This window comes from Mycteria americana, chromosome 6 (assembly GCF_035582795.1).
Source record: "Mycteria americana isolate JAX WOST 10 ecotype Jacksonville Zoo and Gardens chromosome 6, USCA_MyAme_1.0, whole genome shotgun sequence".
In the NCBI taxonomy this organism is placed as follows: domain Eukaryota; kingdom Metazoa; phylum Chordata; class Aves; order Ciconiiformes; family Ciconiidae; genus Mycteria; species Mycteria americana.
In genome coordinates, this window is record NC_134370.1 from 55,283,555 (window position 1) to 55,299,249 (window position 15,695).

The 15,695-nt window shown below is 36.3% G+C and overlaps 1 protein-coding gene across 9 annotated transcripts in view; it reads right to left on the reverse strand.

Moving 5' to 3' along the window:
* The window catches only part of TCF12 (transcription factor 12), a 175,839-nt gene that overhangs the window by 72,166 nt on the left and 87,978 nt on the right, over nt 1–15,695 (reverse strand). For all 9 annotated transcript variants that reach the window (XM_075505937.1, XM_075505935.1, XM_075505940.1 and 6 more), the window contains exon 7: nt 2,910–2,974. In XM_075505937.1, coding sequence (XP_075362052.1) covers nt 2,910–2,974 — 65 coding nt within the window. The remainder of the gene's footprint in view (nt 1–2,909; nt 2,975–15,695) is intronic.

The following is a 15,695-nucleotide window of genomic DNA, read 5'->3' on the forward strand; positions in this document are numbered from 1 at the left end:
ACTTTGCAGGCATCTGTTTTGGGCATCATTCCACCTCTTAATTAGTAACTTAGATGAAAAATGAAGACCACATTTACCAAATTCACAAAGCAAATAACCCAGAAGGATCTACAAATGCAGTGCAAGCCTGGAATTCAAAATTCCACTGATGAATTTAGAGAAGATAGAAGCAATGTGTTAAGAAGTAAATACATTTTTGCATATGGAACCTGTAAACTGAAAAACATAGGCTGAGGAATGACAAGCTGGCCAGCATCACCATAAGAAGGTACTGGGAAATTTTAGACCATCACCAATCAAACAAGTATTGAAGACTGAATATTTGTTATGAAAAAGGCAAATACCACACAGCAAAAATTAACAGTATTGTCAGAAAGATCCAGGAAATTTCTTTTTGCCATAATCGTAAGGCCTTAGATGAGGTACTTCACCTAGTTTAAAACACTGGAATTCCCTAGGGTTGTGAACCTACTGGAGAACATCTAGAGCAGAGCACAAGCTTTTCTACCAATATTTCAATCTGAGACAGACCCTCTTACATATCCACTATGAAAAACATACCTGCACTGTATTCTGCACTATACACACCAATGTAAAAATTAAGACCATTTATGTCTTATCTTTTCTAAGGACCCCTTTATCATCTTAATCATCTACTGGATTTACAGCCTCTACAGACTTAAGAGTATAGATTCTTCTCCATGTCCACTGTCTGTAAGACAAGAGTTAGATGCTTTAATTACAATGATATTTAGATAAGGCATCAGGGAAACCTTTTAAGAGTACATACATTTAAGTAATGGAAAGCAAAACCCAGCATGGTCATACAGTCTCCTCCATCTCTAGAGGTTTTTAAGAACTGACTATGTGAGCATCTGTCAGGGACAGTGAAGTTGATTCTTCATTTGGATTGTCAAAATGACCTCTCAGGATTGCTTTCAACCTTCTTCTCTGTGATTGCTTTCAAACATTGTAGCTACAATGAGAGCTGTATTTCAGGCACTGCCATGGATTTATGAAAAATATATTAAAAAAAATTTCAGAAATCCCACCACATTCAAAGTTAGCAAATGATTTAAAACACTGTCCGATTTAGCTGATAAGACCAAATTAAAGTACAACTGTAACTTATCACATAAATTTGCATTGAATTAAAACTTAATTGAAAGTTAACTCTATGATCATTTTCTATTATCCTGAATATAAAAACAAAACAGATTTACCTAGAAAAACATTATTGCCATAGACTAAAAGTGTTTAAGAAAGAAGAAACTGTGGGAGAGGAAATAGTAGGAAGCATATCAAAGGAAGAAAGAGAATCAGAAGTGATGTTAACAGAAACAAATATGTATAAGAAGTTGGCTATAAAATAGCTACATGTAAAAAATTAATATTAAATGGTACTAGATATAAACAATTAGGAGATATAAAAGACATTTTCTTCAGTGAGAAGCCAAACAACAGAAATTACACGCATTACTGCAAAGCAAAACAGAATTTTATGCAAAGTTAACATAAACCAATTTTTTAATACAGAACATTAACTTAATGAAAGAGTAACGTGGAAATTAATTTGCTTCCAAACTAATGTCAAGTTTAAGTTATTATATTTAAATACAGTACATATGGAGTTATTTGAACAATAGTAATAACACTAATACAATGTTTTATTGTAGAGACTGGCAATAACATGAAGCCCATAACTTGAACTTAAAGAGGTATACTGCTTTTTGTGAGAATATTACTGAGAGCTCACCCATACAGTTACAAATGGGTCTTTGTTCATCACATCTGTGTTGCAGAGAAGTAGTAAAGGCTGTGAGAATGATCCTTTCTTAATAGGGGAAGCTATGTTAGGACTGCATTGCCACATGGTGCTGCCCATTCATACTTCCCAAACTACTAGTTAAAAGACTCAAAACCAAGATGTCAAAGATGCTAAGTTTTATCTTCCAGAAGAAAGATGTTCCTGAAAGTATCAGTTCAAAGCAAATAGTCTACTTACAGTAAAATTAAAAAAGATTCCTCTTTGAGAAAACAAGTGTAACAAATTAATTTCTTAGAATTAAAAACATAATACAAGTTATTTAAATCTTTGTCAACAAATACTGAGTGTAATCAAATGCTAATTACACTTTTTAAACATTCAAACTTCCTGTACATTCAAAACAGACTTTTAAACAATGATCAGAGTATTCTTAATGTGGCTCATTAGAAATAACATGGAAGAAATCTTCACTCTAAAATGAAGATTTAGAGACATAAAAATAAAATTTTCTTAATTAAAAAACACATCATCGAACCCACAATATAACACACTATTAAACTGGATGACCTGATGGTTAAACATTGAAAGCCTAGTAACACTGTTTTCCCTAAAAAACGCACATGAACTCCACTAGGAGTAACAGTTAACTAATGAACTATATTCAGCAATTACTGATATTTTTTGACAAATTATATGTGAAAAATCCGAGTACCACAGACTAATAGTGATGTGCAATCAGTACTGGTCTGCAATTCTGTTCACAGACTTGAAGAGAGGAACAAACAACTGCAAAGGGTAAGAAAACTCACTTCACAATCTGTAGGAAAGATGTGATACACACAACTGAAGCACATTGCTCAACATGTTCAGACTAGTAACAATCTCCCTTTTACTGAAAACATAGGACTTCATGCTCCTGAGCTACAGAATCAGTTCCACTTGCACATAGCAAAAGTATCTCTTCTAAGTGGATGTACGTAAGTGCAAGGCAATTTCGCCGCACAGAACCCAGAAAATTTATGCTGCAAATTGTAGAACACATTCTTGTTTTATTATGTTTGGTAGCCTGACACATTCAAGTAACTTAAACTAAATTTTAGTTCAGATTATTCCATTTGCTTTCAATCATCACTATACTTACTTGACAGCCTGGTAACCCCGTATCTCGACCATACAATGGAAATGGACCTCTATCTGAGGTTTTTCCTATAAGAGACAGACATTTGAAATTAGGTTCTTTTTAAAAACTGCCAGATATCTGCATCAGTTGTTCTTATATATGCAATTCAAAAAATCTGTTAGCATCATAGTAAATTTACAAAAATTAAGTGGCATGAATAAAAGTAGGCTTTTATACATCCGTGTTTAACACACTCAAACAGCACTACTGTAATAGATGACATACTTACCTAATTCCATTTCTTAGGTAACTGATCAGTAAAAAAGAACTAGTGCAATTTTTTATTGTTATAAAATATCCCTATCAGTATGCTTAAATAAAAAGGGCAAAGGTCCAGCTTCACTTCCATTATGAATGAGCAAAGGTAAAGACACTTTCAGACATTTCTCCTTCCTACATGAAACTAACACATAGCTGGTATCATCTTAGGTGATGAATATACTAAGCAGTAAAATAAAACCAACACACCCACATGAAAAGTGAACAAAAACTTCAATTCAGAACAACAAGAAAACCCACACCAAACTTAAACCATGGCTGAATCATTCTGCTCTTGTCACTCAGCCCTTAAATCCTGAAAAATCCTTTCGTTTCATGTACATTCCAGTCAGACACAAAACTCAAGCAATACAACTGGTCAAGACAGCAAAACAGACTCTTCTCTTCTACCATACATGCAATATTTGTCTGTAGGTAGCACATACTGAACATAGTGCCTTGTGCAGAGTGGCTGCCCTCTGATGTTGCTGTCTGAGGTCATAAGACATTAGCAATATATGTGTCAATTCCAGAAAAACTACTTAGTGCTGTATTTGTTGGTCATGCCACCAAACTGGCATGTTTGTATATTAAAACTCAGTGTGAAAGTCCTCCAGTAGGGCTCAGAAGTTTATCAATCAACAATTTTTAAAAACATCTTTAATAGAATTCTCTGCTGAACAACGTCAAGAATCAGACAGTCATCAAGTATGTGCGTGAGAGAAAACACCAAGTGCATATGAGTGCCCTAATTACGACACAGTTAGAACTAAGAAACATTCCATAACACCACTCGGAGTCTTATCCAAAAGGTAAACCTTAATAAACCACGATACCTATCTATTTGAAAATGAATGTCATCTTACCCAACTAGGCATTCCCTTTTCTAAACAATGCATGGGTCATCCAGTCCTCATAAGAAGAATAAGTAGCCATTCTTACACATTCCCATTTCAGTGATAAATAGCTCCACGCTATTGCAATTGCACTTCTAGAACAGGACTTCCTTTGCTTTTTCTGATTTTCTTTCCTACTACCAAAAATCCCTAAGTATCATTTCATAAGAGGAAAACCTAAAGCATGCTTATTGTTCATTTAAAAAGTACATCTTGTGTAAGCAGAGAGGAAGAGGAAGTTTGAATCTCTTGGAACAATGTCTCTGCAAGATTGTAATCTTGATAACTACAGGTAGTCTGGTCAACAATAGCTTGCCTGAAAAATGGCAGCTCTACTGTAACAAAGGGAAGAAAAAAGTTAACATTTTTCTGCTGAAGCAATTTGCCTCTAACAACTATTGGGCACCAAGCAAATAAAATACCTAGCATGCAAAATCATATGAAGTAGGATGAATCATGCTGTTCATATTAAACCAGACTCAGCATTTTCTTTCCAGAAAATGAGAATCTTATACCACATGATAAACAACTTCGACTGAAGTATGCAGTATTCCAGGCAGGCTTTAAAACAAATATTTGTACAAGAGTCAATTACAGAGGCTAGAAAAATTATGATTTAAATTATGGTTTGTGTAGCAAGCAAGAAATTGTTAAGATAAGAATGCATAAAATCACGTTATTTAAATGTTATCACTTCAAAAGTTTGGCAGGTTCATACTAAAGGAAAAAAGCTGACTAGAATAGCCTAATTATACTAAATTTAGTTCTAAGAAATGATCAAGAAAAATCAAGGCTGCACTGCCTAAATATTTATTACTATTTAGCACTGGAGTGAGTTAACATTTAACCTGTGTTCAAAATGGCTAAGCTTTTCAATGAAGGGTTTGGAAAGCAACCTAGGATCAAGTACAAGACGGTGCCAAACACATTCCCAATGCAAGCACTTAGATATGACTCTCAAACCTGCAATAGTGTCCCAATGTCAAAGGTTCACATTTTTAAACAACAACAAAAATCAACAGGCACACACTACAGAAACACATGTTGAGCCCACACTCAAGTCCTGTTCCTGGTTCTCTCTTGTACTGTGGAACTGCACTCTGTTGTCCCTTTTGTGGGACTGGAGCACTGTGCTAGAGGCATAATCTTCACATTTGCATAGCAGAAGGATGGGAGAGAGAAGGTGAGCTGTCCCGGGCACCACTAGAGCACATCTGTTGCACTGTTCATGGGAGAAGAGAAAGGACTCCATCAACAGCCCCTGAAGCTTCACTGATACCACATCAAAAAGGTTTCCCAGCATCACGCTGTCTGACAGCATCACAGGATGGTTTCACTATCAACACCATGGAAAAGTGAAAGAGTATTGACTATGAATTGCCTGTTGTCATTTCAACACACTTCAGCTGCTCCAGTCTAGGCACGATGCTATTCTCACTATTTAAAGCCTTGTAAGCAAACATCACAGGTAGTGTTTACTTATCAAAAGAAAGCGAAAATACTTAGCAACTACTCCACATAGTGAGTCAAGTACTTGAAAGGTGGATAATGTGAAGTTTGAGAAGACAACACTTCCTCATTGGTTTAACAAACAAGGTAGGTCCCATGCATGATGTCTGATCAATGCACGGGCAGCCTCTGGCACCCAATAAAGTTCAAACACATAACTAAATATATCAAAGGTGGTTTTTAGCTTTTCAAATACCTTTCTTAATTATTCAGATTCTCTACAGATTGACAGAAGAACATAAAAATGTAGAGGTTACTGTAAAAACCAAACTTGCTGGAGTACCGGTGTTTATGAGCATGCAAACTTTAAAAATACAGCAACACTGAAAGCCAAAGCAGACCCTGAAATGTCTTGCAGGTTTACCCCACAAGATTTGCTGTTGAGTATGTTATACCCCCCGTCTGATTGTATCCTCTCCACCCTCTCTCAAGAGGGTCTTATCTCAGTCAGTGCTCACTACACAGATGGCAATAGTATTTTTTTTATTATAGCTGCAAATTTAGAAACATTAATGCTCAGCATTAAGGGGACATGAGGAAACTCACTACAGCACCAGACATTAATTGGAAGGAGGAGAGCGGTATGCAAAGACACTATTAAATGACAAAATCCTCATTGAATGTTTTCATTTGCACAGGTCTGTGTAAACATGGCTGTAAGGTAGCGTGTAGACAATCCAGCCTGGAAGGTAAAGCAATGCCCAAATGAAATTTATTTCCTCTTCAGGTCCTATTTTATTTTCATAAAATATTCAAGAGAAGCAAAGCAACTTTGGCCAGTTTGCTCAACCCCAACACTTCCCATCAGACCTGTGCTGTAGGGCTTCCTACACAAGGCTATTGTGAATCATCAGCTCCTGGATCACCTTTAGCATGTACCTCCTAACTCACATGTTTCAAAAGTTATGTGTTGTCATTTTAGAAGCAAAATCTATGCCTTGCTTACAAAGTACCATCATGGTAAACTTCTCTTCAGGTTACATATTGGTGGCTCTATATCCCAGAGTTTTGTCTTCCAACCAGATTTGAACTAAAGCAACGGACTTTAAAAATAATTTGAGTTGGTTATATACAGAAATCTTAAATCTGCACAGATCAACTCACAAGGCATTTGAATCTTTTAATAACTTGGAGGGAGTTTGGGGTTTTTTTGTTTGGTTGGTTGGTTTTTGTTTGGGGTTTTTTAGTAAGTTTAATGTGTTTTCATCAACAAAAACTTCAATGACCTAATCACTACCTAACAGGCTTAAAGCCCAAGGACTATGGAGTTAAAAGAAACCCAACCAAGAAAACCCCACTAAGCATTTTTGAATCACAGGTATTTCCTAACTTCATAAACTTAAAACCTTGACACATTCTGTACCAATTCAAACAATAATAGGCATTTAGTAAATAATTATTTTTCTCTTGCAATCGCTTGTCTAAATGTAATACACTCACAACTTAATATAGCTTTTGAATACCGCACAAGGAATTATATTCCATAATAAATCTATCTGTATAACAGCTGTGCAGCCTAAATACTCTTAACAGAGAATGAACTGAAACAGCAAGATGCAAAGTGATAGTGAGCTGAAAACAGCACTACATTAACTCAGTTGAGGACTACTTCAGTGAATGTGCTATAAATGCCTGCCAGTAGTAAAACAGCCTTTTCCCACTGCTTCTAGATAATTCTTGGTTTATGAGAGGATAACAGAACATAACTCTGCAAAAAATTACTTCAATTCCCACAGAATTAACCCTTTACAGACTAAAGACCTTTCTATACATTGCAACGAATTTATTTGGTTGGCCATATGGAAAGCACCAACATTTTTTAATGACGCAGTGGTTATCATCCAGTGTGAATACCATAGTGACCACAGCTGGCAGCTGCTCTGTTTGTCAGACATGAAGTATGTCTGCCCTACTTGTACAGATAATCATCTTTCAGTGAATCTTGAAGCATGTTTTTACAGTTCCTAATCATCATTTCATCATTGATAACACTGTTAACCGGTCACAACAGATAGCCTACCCAAAAGTCAGTTTATAACAAAACATAGTTGATACCTTTGGCAATTTTTTTAAAGTTATTAAGCTGGTGTTGGTAGATTTAGCTAGAAATCCGTTTTTATACTGCTTTCTCCCCCTCCACATTCTGTAACAAAGTATCCAGCAACAAAGTACATGTCTTTGTTACCCACAGAATTAATACATTCAAATAATTTTTCATATGCAGATCCAATATCACAAGGAACAAGCTGCAAAAGCTATACTGACAGGTGCATACGGATCATGCAAGCAAAACAAAGTAAACATTTTTCTACAACTCTTAATATCACTTTCTAACTTACCACAAAGTAGAAAGAAGGTATGCAAAGTTTACAGAATAACATCCTTGCTGCCTCCAGTACAGGTCCATTCTTTATTTTTTTAAATTTTGTTGGTGTTAAAAATTCTTTTTCAGCAATTATTCAGTATGGTGAAAAAAAATTTACGTTTGATTAAAATACAAAACCAGCCCTGCTCCTAGGATTTGGTGTGCTGCCACCTTCTTAGAGGCAAGACTGACTGACACATGCAGTCACTAACATAGTGACATAGATGACAGTCACTAACATAGAAGTTATACTACATATCTAGACATTTCCCACAGCACCAGAGGAATAATTTCTTCCTCTTCTACTGCTATATAGGCCTACTCATTAATAGAGACTGTCACAGTTTTAATATCTGTCTTATACCTATAATGTTATCTCTAATATTTTAAAGGTGCATAATACACGTGTGTAATTGTGAATACATATAAAAATATTACACACATTTTTCCGTATAATACTTGTGACCAAAACTCACGGAAATGAAACAGAGACCTGAAGCAACACAATTTGAAGAAAGTGCTTAAAACAAATGACCTCCTATTCTCTTCACAACAATTTGTTTAAGTATTATTGGCTAAAGTGTGCCAAGCATGCTGCTGGCTACACTGAGGATGTTTAACAAGCCAGTGCCAACGAGTGCAGCTGCTGGACTTGCAGCACCCTCCTCCTGTTCATCCCAAGCCAAATTACTCACTCAGCTATGAACAATGCAGCAGCAACACAGGAAAATGCCAAGTGCAAGTGAGATTAGTGATAAACTACAGGATCCCTACAGAGGTCAGTGATTAGCAGGTCCCCAGTCGTAATCACTTTCCTAACCTAGCCTTTATCTCATCATACGCTCCATCTTAGCTCAGTCGTCTTCTGACTGCAAGCACCTTCCCAATCAATAACCCTTGAAGTCTTGCAAACTCATCCACAGTCTTACCTTTTAATAAAGCAGTCAAACCTAAATAATATGAATTGTCCGCAAACTCCTAATACAAATGTGAACCTTAAGATTAATAAGTAATACATACAGAACAAAACCACGTTAGTGGAAGATTTTAGATTTTTTTAGATCTTTTTAGATTATTTTTTTTTCCCCTCTCCATACTGTGACCAATTTTCCCAGACAGGAGAAGAAAAGGGTTAGCAAAGCTTGGTTTTAATACTACAGTTTTTCCCCTTACTCCTTTCTTTGGTCAAAATTTTGAAAGACCATGATCCTACAGATCAACTCTAATAATCTGCAAGAAGTAAAAAATTATGATTTTGAATGAGATTGAAGAGATTTTACTGCCCAGTCTCAGGTCTGCCAGAAATCTAGGATTCTTCATGCCATAAATTCTCATTGGTAAGATAGCATTATACTTCTGCTATCCAGTCCTATTACTTATTTGTCTTATTTGGAGCAAGAACTGTTTTTCATATCTAAATGATCCAAAATGTGGAAATTCTGAAGCTGGAATTACCTGGCATCAACCTCCCATTATAACTGTTACAATTTAGGAACAATACTTTAGACAGCAAATACTAAATTATTGCTTTTGTTGACATTTGGACGGGATAATCTGGAAAAAAAAAGATTTTTTTCATTGTGTTTTCCACAGATTAGAAAAGTTCAGAAGTTATTTTACTTATAGTTGTGTAGGCATTTGCAGATGTCTTTCACTGTAAGAATTCTACCGATTGAACTGACCAGGCAATAAATCTCAGAGTACATTTATTAATGTTAAACACAGAAGTCAAGGGATTTCTCACAACTTCTTTAACGCAATATTTTAAAAAGAAATAATGTCAGTGTGTGAAGTGGTATTAAAGAACCTGCATCCCAAAGACATGCCTTTGGCACTTTCATCCCATTGATTTGTAAGTACTTCTAAGAAAAGATGGAATATTTTGTCAGTTTGCAGAGCACTGCACAGATCTTGTGCTATAAAAACAATTTATTAATGCTTTTATGTACTTCAGATACACAGGAGGTAAGGGTGGACTAAATTCCACATTATATTTGGATTGACCCTATGAACTTGTAATTTATATGCTCATGTCAAACAGAACATTTCTATTCCATCAGTGGCTGATCCATGAAGGCTCCTTCCTCAGTGCTATTCCTGTCCCTCCACTTACCAGACTTATACTGTGCTAAATAACAAATCAAATGTTTGCAAGGCTAAAAGGGACTGAAGTCTCTGGCAGGAAGATGCACATGAATAACTAAAGACAAGGGGAAAAGAGGGAGTACAAACTTCTTAAATGAAGAAAAAACTTTCTTCTCCTCCTCCCCCAAGTATCTGCAAACCAAATAATTCTTGAATAGCTGTTTAGTGTATTTAGTTTCAATTCTCCACTACTATGTCTACCCTAAGCTAACCTTACCGTAAATACTGTTACCGCTCTATTAACCTATTAATGTGTGCTATACATAGTCAGAACATCCAGTGGGAGAAACACACTAAAAATTACTACACTAAAAATATACTAAAAATTAGTGAAATCATGGATGTACAATATCCAGAAGACAACAAACAAATTCGAGTATGCATATGAATACAAACACACTCCACACTGGTGAAAAGAAGACATTTTATCACATGCATTTATCCACCCCATGTATTTCTAGAGCATCCAAGTGTCTTTACTTTGTCTATTAAAATATTTCTCCCTTTGCCATCTTCCTCATCTCATCCCCAAGGGATTTTAGTTAAAATTTTCAAGCAACTAACAAAATTGCTACTTAAAACTAACTTGAAAAGCATTCCTTGCTCTCCTGGTGTGGAATTTGTCCCAGATATAAGGACAAAAATTACTCAGCTTCTATCAGTGACTTTGAACATCAAGTACATTCTTAAGTCTAAAGTCAAGAGGTTTTTATAATTGGAAATGAATAGAGAATCTACACTTTACAACAAAACGCTACACCTGTTTCCGATTAAAATATTATTTTGGTGACACTACTTACTACAAATTGCTAAGCTTTATATATATATATATATATATATATATTATATAAAAATTAAAAAATAGTTACTTCTGTAGGTATCTACAGCTCCTCTCACCATCCAACAGCTATTAATTCTCATTAAACTTGAAAAGCCAGCTTTGTCAACAAAGAAAGATTCCCCCCTCGCCCATTCTCTGTATAAACACAGGTACAAACATGCCAAGCATTTATAACCACCTTCCATGAGGCAACTGGCAAAGGCATACAATAGTACTCTCTTGTACAAAAGCTTTGACAGTTCTTATTTGGATGACTTGCATAACTTATTCAACCTTCACCCTTCACAGGCAATACAGCCATCCCAATTGCACAGAGATAGAAGTTTGTAAATCAGGTATTCCCAAACCGTGGCCTCCAGACTAGCAGTAGCTGCTAGACTGAAAAAAAAAAAAAAAAAACCCAAACAAACCCAAAACCAAACCACAACACCACCACCCCCTCCCCTACCCCCCAAAAAAACCAAACACCCATTAGATGCTAAGACAGATTTCAGAAAAAAAACCAAAACAACATGTTAAGTGTTCTCCCAGTATTACTGCTTCAAAAAAAACAATTTCTGCAAGCACCACAGAGTAACCAAATTATCTGTTAAAACAGGAGGGGAAATCCTCACAAGACAGTGCCTGAAAGGAGCCATCTCCTGTTTGGCAGCTGAAAACTCCTAACTATTCACATGCACTATATGCAAGCACACCAAGCCAAAAGAAGGTGAAACAAAAACCCCATAAAGAATAGTTAGATAGTCTGAATTAATACAAAGCACCTAAAACGCTAAGAGCTTAAAATAGGTGCTCTTATTTCAGTACCAAACCAGTATTTACAGTAAGGGACTTTAGACTGTCCAGAAATTGAAAGCAATCCTACCAAGCCTCAAAACATTGAAGATAACTGCACAAGACAACATCACTGTGTTGCAGAAAGGCAAACTGGTATTGGAGCTACGTAGAGAATGAACTTTTAACTATCTATTAAAAAAACACTCAAAAAATATAGATCTCTCTAAACCACCCCTTCATCTGTAGGCACCCCATGTCTCCATACATTTATGAAAACACTGATACCTTACTGCCAAGGCACCTGACGGATGAATACTGTTTAAGTCATATCAAAAGAAAGAAAAACCAAAAAAACCCAGCCCCCCAGAAACAAAAACAACCCCAAAACAAAAAAACCCAAACAAACAAAAAACCCAAAAAACAAAACAAGCCCCCCAAAACACCAAAACCCAAACCAAAAACAGTTGCAAAGAAAAACATGTGTTTGCTGTTTATTTTGGGAGGTGAGACAAGTGGCATTCTTGACAGAGAAAGAAGAAAGTCTCCATCGGAGATCGTAACAGTTGTGGGAAACGTGACTGAAGAAACCTTAACAATAACATCCCAGGTCCAGACATAGTCAAGGTGAACGTAAGTCTCAGATTTAAAAACACAAAGGAACATGGTGTGCTGTTCAATGAGCTGTTCAAGAATAAAACTTCATATATCAATAAATACTACCTCTCTGCTTGGCTACCCATGCTTTCCAGAGGTATCACCATGCTGCTTTAAATGACCTAAAGCAGATAAGAAAAACACTTTTCCTCAGCATGCTAAGAACAAAAGGAATACTCATGGCAATATTGGTAATTATTTTATAGAAATGATAACATGAATAAGAATGATGAAATATTTTCTATTTCAACAGCAAGGAAGATGTAAAAGCAATTGCTAATATTCTGCACTTTTGTCAGCAGGTCTAGATAACCTGACTCCAAAAGGATTAAAAAAATATACTTGTTTAATATATATAAACCAAGAAGTTCTCTCAAATATTAACACTGGTTTTTACTTAGTCTTAGAATAGTCAGGAAGTGCAAGATCTCTGGAAGAAAGTTCATTTTGTACAATATTTAAAATAAGCAAACAGGATTACCCAAATAATGTATCCTGTGACAAATCGTAAATAATGAAATCACCAAAACAGAATTTTATTGATAAAGTATTAGGTAGGTTAATGATAATGCTAATCAACCTGAATTTGTGGGAAAGGTGTCTTTTTACACTGTAAGCTGGCAGAGTACACTATCAATGTAGCTGGTTTTTGTAAGGTACATGCCTTGATACAATAAAATATTTTGTCAAAAAACAAGGATTATTTTTAAAGGAATAATTCAAAGGAATAATCTAATTACTCTTTTAAAATAATAATGCATTAAGGGAGTGAAAGCCAGGCACCAGACAACATTTTAAAATGCGACTGTAAACAGAGGATCATCACTGAATATTTTTCAGTGACATCAACGTGACTCAAACCTTGCCCCTACATTTAGTCTCTCTCTCTCTCTTTTTTTTTTTTTTTTAAATCATCAACTTGACAATCTAAATGTGTTACTGGAAATTCAGAGCTTGTGGGCAGATTGAAACAACTGAAGACAGGTCACTGATCTGGAGCACTCCGAACTGCATTTAAGGAAGCAAGCTGCACTTTTTGCCTAAGTGCAAAAAGATGCCTGCAGGATTGAGACAAGGCCCTATAGCCTCCTGTTCTTTAACTAGATTTATCCTAGGGAGGAGGGTGGTGGCTATGGAAACTTTCCGAGGTCTACCATTACCCTAACCTTTCCTGTTGGCCAGCCTCAGCAGCTCTGGCAAGAGGCACACTGGCCTTTGCAAACCCCACAGGGAATCTCCCCAGGCACTGAATAGGAAAGGCCAAATCTCTACCTTGGGGTTAGGAACATGTGGTTACGGTACCTGAAAGTGTTGCAAAGTGAAAATCTTCCTTCTAAGCCTAAATGGTATTAAAGAAAGAAAGTAAAAACCATGTGGGTTTTCTATCTTTTTATCTGTTTTACCTGCTTGTACTTCAATTCCCTGCACTACAGAATGGGAACTGTGGAGCTTGCATATTATTATAGAAGCCTTTTATACACAAACTAGGATTAATTTCAAAGACACTTTCCCATTTCATATCTAGACCTTATCTCTGCTGTAAGCTCTCAACTACACATTACTCCTTCATATTAAACAGTCATAAACACTTATAAAAAAGGTTTTTCTTGATTCTGCTCTCTCTTGAGTTACTCATTTAAGTCTCAGCATCTCAAGCACTTATTTTACTTCTCATGCAGTTGCTTTTCAACCTAAATTTATGTTTTTATCAATCTCCCTGCATCTATAATTTTGTCATTACCAACTATACAGTGTATATGGAACCTGTCCTGCTTAATGTGTTCATCAGTAGCCTGGAGGAGAAGACAGAGGGCACACTAAAAAAGTTTGCAAACGACCCCCATTTGGGAGAGGCAGTTAGTACGCTTGAAAGCAGGAGCACCATTCAGAGCAATGTAGACAATCTAGAGGACTGGGCCAACAGGAACCTCATAAAATTCAACCGTAACAAATGTAAAGTCCTGCACCTGGGATAGACTAACCCCTTGCAACGGTGCAGACTGGGGACCAAGTCTGTTGAGAAGGACAGGTGGTCTTGAAAGGCAAGCTGCACGTGAGACAGCAGGTGGAGGGGAGTGATTATCTACCTCTACTCAGCACTTGTTACACCATATCTAAAATATTGCATCCAATTTTGGATGCCTCAATTAAAAAAACAAAACAAAAAAAAAAAACCACCAAAAAAACCCAAACCACCACACAGCAACCAACCAAAACTAAGCTAGAGAGCAATACGGTCAACAGGAAGATTCCCACCGCTTTCACTGGCCATTGAAGGAGGCCTCACAATAATGCGTCCCTTCTTTTAATTGGTATCACATCCGTTCCAGAATCCTGGATTCTGAAACCCTGCAACTGGCAATTTTCCCTCCAACTTCCTATTGCTCAGGTCAAATCACTTCTGCTCCTCCAATTTCTTTTCTCAGCTTCCTTTTTTCCCCACAGAGGGGCAATTACTTTATACATCTATTTCATGCATTTAAAAAAACCCCACACACAACTTATCCCATACCATCTTCCCTTCTCTGCCCATGAGAGCACTCTCTTGGATACCTGGTGTCTGCAGCGAGTTTTACGATTTTTGCTATGCTGTATGAAACAGTAAATGATACTGAATGATGACCAAAACTATTCTGCTTTGAGCAAACCATTTGAAGAAAGGTAATAAAAAGGATTAAGACTGCTATTGAAATGTCTGGACCTCTCCATTTTTAGATTTAAAATTGCATAGTAAAGTAAAACATCGAATCATTGGAGGAGTTCCATGCTACAGTTGTATCTTAAAACTCTCACTACTTCTATGTTAATTTAATTCACATGTATATTCTAATAGGAAAACAAAGTAGTACTGAGGTGATTTAAATTGTTGCACTTTTACGGTTATATTCACAAAGTCTATTTTAAGAACTGCCTTGGAAGCAACTGATGTTTTATGCAGTGAACTGCTATTTTCCCAGATGAATAGAATATCCATTCTTTGGCTCACAGTTTCCATGACACTAAAAACAAAACATTCATCGGCACCAACTCAGTGTTTGATGGTAAATGCAGCTGCAGCTCACAACAGCTCGCAGTGTACCTCAGCCTGCCTCAGCTGAACAGAGGCACTGTATTTCCCCAACGCAATTTCATTGTTTTACAGACAAGCCCTTTCTTGCCAAGCTCAAACATTTCAAACCCTGCTGGTGTTCTGTCTTGAAATGAAAAGTTATTCAATTCTGCAAGTAATGATACTAACGTAAAGTCTTCCAAATTACTGAACAAAGTACATAACCAGAAACAAGACTTTGGTAACAGTAGCA